General features: G+C 42.0%; 2 protein-coding genes across 2 annotated transcripts in view; one reads left to right on the top strand and one right to left on the bottom strand.

Moving 5' to 3' along the window:
- The first annotated feature begins 3397 nt into the window (after window positions 1-3397).
- scg2a (secretogranin II a) lies at window positions 3398-7215 on the top strand. The gene is made up of 2 exons (XM_005738345.2): window positions 3398-3497; window positions 4964-7215. Exon 2 carries the CDS (start codon window positions 4972-4974, stop codon window positions 6850-6852), a length of 1881 nt encoding a protein of 626 aa, XP_005738402.1. The 5' UTR covers window positions 3398-3497; window positions 4964-4971; the 3' UTR covers window positions 6853-7215.
- Window positions 7216-7495: 280 nt separating this feature from the next.
- ap1s3a (adaptor related protein complex 1 subunit sigma 3a) overlaps window positions 7496-9628 on the bottom strand; it is a gene marked incomplete at its 5' end in the record, with an annotated part of 5086 nt that continues 2953 nt past the window's right edge. The window contains 3 exons of the mRNA XM_005738346.2: window positions 7496-7594; window positions 7685-7822; window positions 9183-9291. Coding sequence (XP_005738403.1) covers window positions 7559-7594; window positions 7685-7822; window positions 9183-9291 — 283 coding nt within the window. The remainder of the gene's footprint in view (window positions 7595-7684; window positions 7823-9182; window positions 9292-9628) is intronic.

The following is a 9628-nucleotide window of genomic DNA, read 5'->3' as shown; positions in this document are numbered from 1 at the left end:
ATGGAGAGCAGCCGGTCAGTCGCCAGGAGACAAACGCACAGAAAGGAAAGGCACAAAAGAAGAGAGGTGCCCTCAAACATTATAAGGCCCACACACAAACAGCACACCTACTATATTCAACACATTTTCTCAGTCATTTGGTTTACATGAGCAGCGGGAGCCTGTAAATGCAACATTTTTGCCACATTTAGAGCAGTTTAGGTTCATTTCTAGAAGCGGTTTAAGTCCTGTTGTACTGTTTGAAGGGGGTGGGCTCAGCTTACAAAAGGTGATGTAACTTACATATGTACACCAATCAGGATTTAGCAACATTTAAGAATCTGACAGACAGAGGTTCTTCGTTTTGCCCACTGTCTGTGAAATCTAATTTAAAGCTTTTTATTTTTCCATTTTGGCTTTAATTGCTGATTTTTACACTCCACCATACGCCTGATGGCATCACCAGGTCTTTTACTGTCCAGTTTACACTTTGTAGTTATTCTGTAGTTTCCTTGTGTAATGTAATATATAAGGCCATATACTGCATTCATTGAGTTAAAGGAATAAATAGCTCAAATAAACAAGAAATTCTCCATCCAGTCAAGATTTCTTTCTAATCTTCTGAACTATTAAATGACTTGATTTGCAAAGGTACAACGATGAGTCAGCCAAAAATATAAATCTTGAAGATAGTACGTCTCAGACTGTCCCAGTAGCTGAATGTTAAAAACTTTCAGTTACATTTGAAAAATCTAGCCGAATATCTTGATGCACCTTTAATGTTTAGGATTTGACATTTGTGAGAGCTTAAGATTTTAGCATTAAATACCTTATATATACCGATAAATACCTACTGCCCAAAGCAGCAGTAATAGTTGTAATCATGTTGTGCACTCAGCATTTGTGGAAAAGTGGTTTGTTTTTGGCTTCTTTTTTTTTTTAGTTAGAAAAACCTAACTAGTTTAGGCTATGAATGCTGTGGTATGTTGCATGGTACATGCTTGTCTGTTTTTCTTCTGCTTTGAGCTGCTCCCTTTAGGGGGGTCACCACAGTGGACCATCTGCCTCCATCTCATCCGAACCTCCATCTCATACATCCATTAACCTCTTCTGTGATCCTCCTTTTTTCCTCCTGCCTGGTGGCGGTCCATCTTTATATCCTTTGTCTGATATGTCCCTCCTCTGTATATGTCCAAACCATCTCAGCATTCCCTCTCTAACTTTGTCTCCAACCTACTCAACCTGAGCTGTCCTTCTGTATTCCTTTTATGTACTCATTTCTAATCCTTTTCATTCTGGTGACTCCCAGCGATAATCTTAACATGTCCAGCTCAAGATCCTTTTGGTTAGTTACAATCAGCGCAGTGGTCTCTACAGAAATAAACATAAAATAAAATAATTGATACAACTTGCTGCTTGTTTCAGACAGTGAATGAAGTGAAGGGCTGCATCAAGGTCAAGTATAAGAAAAATAAATATCACTTTGAACTGTTTTGTAAAGTCACTAGAATCAAAGAATTAAAAATAAGAAGTAGAAGTGATAATATATTATTATATGCCTACTATTTTCCATCTTTGTTCAAACTAAAGTAAAAGAGAACCTTCTAAACTTCCTCTTCACTTAAGTTTCTGTTCGCCAGAATAAACTTAATCGCCCTTGTGAGAGACGGCTGGAACAAAGACTCAGCCCAATTATTTTACATAATGTGTAATGAGACTGCAACCTGAGCTAGAAGTCAGTGCGGCAAAGTCAATCCTGTGCTTGAAAAGGTTTCACATTCACCACGTTACAAACGACATAAATAAATTACCATTTTGAAAAAGTGTGACATAACACAGCTGTATGAAAAAAAGGAAATTCTAATTGCCAATGAGAACCTTGTCATCTGACCTGAGAAAGCACTTTGTCTTTTTCAGTGGACAGGCGGTGGAAATGGGAGCGGAACTGAGCTGTAATTGGTTTCTGTTTACCAGTAATCTTTCCACGGACACAACCACAAGCAATTAGTCAGACAGCTCGGGCTTTATCAGTACAAAAGTGGCACAGTGTGTGGATGGGTGCATGTGTGCGTGTTATCCATGAGGGAGGGTGTAATTAGGCTGAAGGAGGCATGAGATAAAAATTAGCTCTTTTGTCCTGGTTCTCTTTTACTCCCTTGGCCCTGACAGTGTCTTCTAGAAGTTGTGAATGTGACAACAGTGAGCCTCTAAAGTTCCTTAATGAATGGGAAAAGATGCTGTATGACTCATCAGTTCCCACCCCATGTACATACACATTTTAAACACAAAAGGGTTTTAAAGCAGATTGTATAATGTTTTGAAAAGCTTGAAAATGGAAGTGCTGACAAATGTTTTACCAAAAGAAAAGAAGAAGAAGAATTGGGCTTTTTAAATCACATTGATTTGTTTACATTGTGTCAGGCTTTGTGAGTCATTGTGAGGAAGGACTGTGAGGATGCTGAAAAACCCAGAGAACCGTTTTACTGCAGCTGTGACAAAGCGAAAAAACAAGAAAAGCTCCACTGAATGTCAGACAGCCCGGTCAGTGGAGGATAGCCAGAACTGAAATCAAACGCAGCAAAGCAGTGGATTTATGAATGAAACTGCAAGCACTGCACACACACGCACGCACACACAGATTTATAATAGACAAGATTTGACAGGCAGCCAAAAATAAATAGAGATCATAGTGCACGCTGGTTGACGGCACTCTCTCTTTCTCTCTCTCTCTCTCTTTCTCTCTCTCTCTCTCTCTCTCTCTCTCTCTCACACACACACACACACACACACACACACACACACACACACACACACCTCCGCAGTCCCTCTGTCACCCCGCCCGTCTCTGGCTTTGGCGGAGTCCGTATGTGAGTCATCGGTGGACTTTTAACTGTCTCCGTCCCTCTGTGCTGCAGCAGAGACACAATGACAGCAGCCATTCAACACTTTCTGTTGGTAAACACACTATAAGCGTACTATATAATCAGCGCAGGCACACGGTAACTCATACATTCTGATTTCATTTAGTCCCTGTCATTTAGGATTTTAACGGTGAATGGACTCTCAAAAGGTGAGTTAGTGTAAACAGCTTGGTCTTCCTCCTCCACCACATCTGAACAACAACAATAAGGTTTCTCAGAGGAAACTGAATTTCAAACACCGCCTGAGTCGCGCTCTGTGATACCCCGGGCAGCCCTATAAATACGGGGCTTTATGCATCTCTATTATAAGCTGTGATGATGGCTGCACGAACTAATTTCAGTCCGTATTTAGAGACAGAAGCACTTTTGTTTGGCTGCCTCAAATGAAATACCCGCGTGCGCGTGCTGGGCGTTTTTAATGTAAGTGAACTCGTGCGCGTGGGTGTGTTGCGTATCTCCTGGCTCTCTGACGCACGAGTCAGGTGGTTCCTCTAATAGCGCGAGGAGCTTTCCGCGGTCCTGAAATCCAGACTCGCACCGCGAGGCAGAGAGATGCTCAGCTCACTCCCGACCCTCGGCAGAAACTGAACTCCAGAGGTGAGCTATCTGTTGTTTGTGCTCATGCCGTCTAACGCACGCGCTTTTCTCTTTTCTCGCCGCGAACAGAGAGCGGGCTTTTCAGTCGTTTAAAAAGAGCTTCGTTTTTTTGCCAACCTGATGCGCCGCTACAGATGTTGAGGAGCAGAGGTTGTGTTGGTCGCAGAGTGTCTTTGTTCTCGCGCCGCTCCAGGTTATTTTCGGAGCCTCTGTGGCTTTTAAGAGTAACTTTTAGTGCTGCAAATGTAAACATTAGTCTAACCATAATATTTGCTGAAGTTCGAGGAAGTTAAATGTAGCTCTGAAGAACCGATGGAGACGTAAATATGGTGCTTGTGATGCCGTAGCACTTCTGGTCTTTTCTCGTGTTCTTATTATTCTCTGTTATTCTCTATGTCCTTATTATTTCTCTCACTGAGACACAATTCTTGTCTTAGTGAGAGAAATGAAATGAAAGAAATAAAATTATTCTGTAAGTATGATTTAATGAACGCTGACATTTATGTGCGGACTTAAAAGTTCGAAAAATAAAAAGGTCAGAAAATGCAAAAAAATTGTTGTTCAGAGGTTTTCGGGCTAAAGGAGAGATTCCATGGGAACATCAGCCCTACCGGGTTACCTTGACAACAAGGGCCGTGACTCACGGAGAGCAGCAATTCGATGTCTAATGAGATTTTAGACGGGAGCTGGAAGGCGCTGCTGTTCCCGCTGCTGTTCCGCTGCTGGCGAACAGGCGGCACATTCCAGTGTGATCTCCAAATATCAGCGAGGGAAAACAAACAGTGTCTGACCTGCACGGTGATTTACACTCAGAGTCACGGCTACTACGTGTTTTTACTTTGTAAAAAATATATTAACATACACTTGAAATGTGTCAGGTTAATAAAATAAAATAAACAATTCAATCTTCTGTCTGTCTTCAGGATTTTTTGTTAATTTAAAAAATGGTATGGAGTATGAAGTGCAGTATTTGTTTCCCAAATTCAGTAGAATACAGTCTGAAATAGGAGTGAATGAGGCCGAAATCTTTAAATCTGTAAGTACTTCTGTAAATGTAGCCTACTAAGGGTGGGGGTAGATGACATTTAGGAGGGCAATCATATTTAGTGGGAGCCCCACCACCGCTCCCACGCCCTCCCTGATTCTAACTACAGCAGAGCAGAGCGGATGTAAAAGGCTAACAGTAATTTAATAGTTTCTTCCCTGACATTTCACATTTATTCCAAGGTGTTTGACCTGGTTTCCATCAGAGCACCAGTCATCCCTGTCACAGACAAACAAATGGACTCAGTGTCGCCAAAGATGTCACTGTGGTTTGCGCTGTTATCATCAAAGCAGACATTTAAATTGACAATGACAGCAGAAGGCATTTTAGAAATGCCAGAGCGGTAACCACTGAGAACCTGTTAGGTATAACCGTGTAAAGGTCAGAGCTGACATGTGCTTCTTTTGTCTTTCATCTACAGGCGTCACCATGTCGTCACTCCCTGAGACCTCTGCCACAGGCAAACCTTTCCTTGTCTGTTTTGCCAACCTCCTCTTGCTCCTTCTCTTCCTCAGTTCCTCCAGCATTCATGGGGCTTCACTGAGGGCGCATAGACTTCGTGGAAGTGAATCAGAGAGTAGGAATGTCCACCAGGTTCCTAACGCAGATATGCTGAAAGCCTTGGAGTTCATTGAGAGCCTCCGTCAAAGAACCAATGTGGAGCCTCCTCTCACTCCAGCTGCCGATGCTGGCCACATGGATGATGCTGAGAAGCTGCGTGCCATGGTGAGGCTTGCTTCCAACCCTACACAGAGCAAAGATGAGGAAGAGGAGGACGAGGAAGGAAGGGAGGATAAGAGTGAAGAGCTGCTGCAGGCTGTGCTTAGCACGCTCCAGCAGACGGAGGCCTCCAAGCCTGCTCTGCTTCGTCCCAGCGCAGAGAGGACAGACATGAAGCACAGGGTGTACGTGCAGCAGAAACAACAGAGCATCACGCCTCACAAGAAGCTGCCCTTAATGTTTGAGGATGAGGAGGAAGGTGAGGGGGATGAGGAAGAGGACGAGGAGGGGCTGGAGCATGACAGCCCATACAAACGTACCAATGAGAATGTGGAGGAGAAGTACACACCTCAGAACCTAGCCACGTTGCAGTCTGTTTTTGATGAACTTGACAAGCTGACCAGCCCAAAGACCACACATAAGCGCTTAGATGAGGAGGACAACATGGAGAAGGATGATGTAGATGAAGATCTGTTTAATGCGAGGAATGCAGCGTATGACGATATAGGAGGGGATCTGACAGACTGGGGTCCACTAGAAGGACGGGAAGAGGAAGACGAGCAGGAGGAGAGGCAGAACAAATATGAGGCTTACAGAGGGCTCGATTACATCGACAACAATGACGAAGGGGCTGATGCGGATGAAGATGAGGAGGAGGATGGTGAAGGGTACCCCGTTAAAAGGTCAAAAGATCTGGATGATGCAGGAAATCTGGTGGACTACTACCTCCTGAAGGTGCTGGAGAAAACGGAAGAGGAAGAGCAGAAAAGAGAGCTAGAGGAGGAAGAGGAAAGAGAGAGGGCGGTGAGGATGGTGGCTCAGAGTCAGTACAGAGATAACATAGATGCACGGGTCATCTACAAACTCATTCAGATCTCCCAAAAATACCAGATCCCACCCGAAGACCTGTTGGACATGCTGAAAACAGGAGACTTGACGAATCAGGACAAGTCGCAAAAGAGCAATGGTTTAGCCAGAGGAGAAACTACGCTCTCTAAGATATCCTCAAAGAAGATAAACACCATTCCTCAGGAAAAATTCTACAACAGACGGCTGCCTTATCCGCAAAAGACCCCAGAGGAGCTAAGAACGGAAGAGATCCTTAAAATCCTGGGGCTGGGAGCTGCGGAGAATCCCATCAGGAAGCAGAAGCACCACAGAGGCTCACTGTCACGACTTCACAGTCAGCCTACGGTAGTGTTTGGGGAATCCACTCCCACGCAAAGGCGCCTTCCCAGCACTTTCAAAGATGACTACGATGACACCGTGGATGAGGATGAACTGGCAGCATATCTAGCTGCTCAGATGCTGGCACAGTATCCCAAACCTGCGTACAGGAACAACAAGGCGAGTCAAAAGCGGGAGGAAGCTGGCCAGAGCGCAACAGGCTCTTTTGAAAAGGCCATGGAGGAATATTTTGATCAAATGGATTCAGATAATAGCCCAAAGGAAAAGAAACTGTCTGAGGGTGACGAGAGGGGCAGTAACGCTCAAATGCAAGGCTTAGAGAATGAGGCGATGATGAAACTGCTGAGCTATCTGAACCCAGAAACTGAGGAAAGCGATGCCAAAACTGCCCCGGGAATATAAATCAGGCTGTAGATATATATACATAATTCTCTATTGTTTTGGTGGAAGGAAGAAAAATAAAGTATTTTGAAGAATAAAACATGCAGTCAACTTTAGTTATTCTGTAGGTTTACAACCGTTCCTGTTTATTAGCAGAAATGTAAGTGTTCAGACATTCTCTTGATGTTTTTATTTTTGTTTTTTTCCAGATGACTTGGTTGCTCAAACAACACTTAATGAGTACACGTGTCTCACCAGCCTTACATTTCAACGCACACACAATCAAAACCAGTGTTGGATCCTTTAGATTCACTTGTGTTTTTTTTGGTAATTCTTTCTTAAATGTGGTCATATGTGACATAGCTGAGGTAAATAAAGCATTGACTTTATTTTTTTCCTTACTGTCTAGTGTTTCTCCATTTGCTCACCACCACACAAAGCATCGGTCTTAATAAAGTCACAAAACAACTAATACTAAGTGAAAAAGGTGATATTGGCTCATTTCAGTCACTTACCTGTCACGAAACCCTGAGATTAATAAATATGAGCCTTCAAAGGCACTTACAGATGCAAACATCATTACTATTCTTCACACCTGAGTCAAAATATCACCAGGTTTGTGGTTGTTGTATGACCACAGCACTACCCTGAAAGAGTCTTTACTGCCAAGCGATAAACATCTCGCTTCATGCTTTCAAATGTGAACCATCCGCCGTCCTCTCTTGGCTCAGTAGGCAGGTTTGCTCATGTATTCTTCCATCGTCTGTGGTGACATAAGAGTCACAAGAATGAATTTTCAAAGAGTCAGGGCAAAGCTTGCACTAGCTAAATGTTTGACAAAAGCTTAATATACCTCTTGGAGTGTGTCGGCCTCCTCCATAGACACACCCACGGCCAGTTTGGAGGTTTCTAAGATCTCTCCTCCCATGAGGAATTCATCCAGGATGAAGTAAGCCTTCTCGAAGTTGAAAATAATGTCCAGCTCACACACCTGAAAAAGAATGACACAGCATGCATCAGATCAGAGAAAAGAATACATCTCGTAACACTTCACTGAATAGTTGTTTTACCATAAACTATCAAACGATAATAATGTTAATGAATCATTTGCAATCAGCTTAAATCATTAGGGTGTGTACAAAAAATAACTCTGTGAATTACATACTGTTGTACACAATAACTATTATGGAATATGGAATGTACATTTTAAATATTACAAAAACAATTTGATAAAAAACTTAAAATTTCATAGGTGGGTGATCATTTTTCTCTCATCTGTATGCACTCCTGAAAAAATGTGTTATGAACATCAGCTGTGACTGTAACCATTTAGATAATGTTGATACATGTTTTACAAATCAACTCTTTACCGATCAATAAACATCTATGTCTCTCAAACTACAAACTCAAGTTTAATTAACTATCAGTTTATTTTTTAAATGATACTTATTTAGTTATTTAAGTGTTATTAAGTGGATGAAACCACCAATTAAATTTCATTAAATTTTAGAAAGAAATTGCAAATATATGAAAGAAAGAAAGAATTACAAGGAAAAATAAATACATATATGCAGACTTTTATATATTGTTGTCAAGCCAGTTTGTTTCCCAAACAAATTAACCTCCCAGTGTTTTGCATTGAGAACGCAAACCACTCGTTCTCATTGGCTGGTTTTTGTAAATAAGAAGGTTCAGCTGATTTCTAAGTCTAGTCAAATCAGGAGTGCTTCAAAGTGTTTTGAAGCAGCGACAGATTACAGACACTAGAGGGAGTCTGACAAGCTTGAGCAAGGGAGTTTTTACTGTCCTCACCATGAAAAACCCCCCCACATTGCACTGTTTCACCTAAAAAGGCACCCACAGTTACTCTGTGTATTTGATTTTTAGACTAAGCTCCTTTAACCTAATCAAGGGGTCTGAACTGAAGTTGATAGAGCTACATAAAGTGCACTCAACTTCCATTCAACATATCTGTATCTATGTGCAGAAGTTGAACACAGGCTGTGAGCCAGGGCCTGCCACCTGACATCACCCAATGTATAAAAAAGCTGAACCAATTTAGCCTGAGTGAGAAAAAGTGCCAGTAGTCAGGGTGTCCAACAATCACATACTTGAGTCCATACACGGTTGCTGTATCTTTTCAATATTTGAGAATAATTTTGAGAGGCTTGCATAACTCCCAGTATAACACTGGTGACTTAGGTCAACCTGTGCAGAGCTGTTATTAGCCAAAATAATTGAGAACATCTTAGCAGAGGTGCAGGGACAACTGAGAAAGATGGATGATGTTTAAAAAGAGCCCCTTAACAACCTCTGGATTGTTGTAGGCCATGGCATCCAACTCTACTTACGTTTCCAAAGTATTTGTCCAGCAACTCAACATATCTGTGCAGCACCTCGAGGGCAAGCAGCTCATTATCCTTGTCCTCCAGACCAGCACAGAAGTACAGGCTGGCATACCTGCAGTGGAGGAAGAGAAAAGCTTATTGTGATCATTTTACAATGTTGTCATAAAACAAGGATGCAATACAATATGGTGAAATATAAAAATACATATATATATATGTTAAGTCTAATTGTTGAATGTGTCATTGTGTTTCTTAAATTTGTAAGGTCTTAGTTCGGGGGTGTAGCTGGGCTTGTGGAAACACAGACCCAACAATATATATATGTATATGTATCTAATAGATCTCCAATTTGTACATGTAAATGGAGAGTCCTCTTCACACACTGAGGTTAATTATGGAGTTCCACAGGGTTCAGTGCTAGGACCAATTCTGTTTACATTATACATGTT

This window comes from Pundamilia nyererei, unplaced genomic scaffold (genome assembly GCF_000239375.1).
Source record: "Pundamilia nyererei isolate P.nyererei 1_Seehausen unplaced genomic scaffold, PunNye1.0 scaffold00083, whole genome shotgun sequence".
Classification (NCBI taxonomy): domain Eukaryota; kingdom Metazoa; phylum Chordata; class Actinopteri; order Cichliformes; family Cichlidae; genus Pundamilia; species Pundamilia nyererei.
The sequence above is the reverse complement of the archived record's forward strand: the minus strand, read 5'-3'. Positions and strand labels throughout refer to the sequence as shown.

Excerpts from the sequence above, each read along its gene's own strand:
- scg2a (XM_005738345.2), top strand. The coding sequence starts at position 4,972 with ATGTCGTCACTCCCTGAGACCTCTGCCACAGGCAAACCTTTCCTTGTC.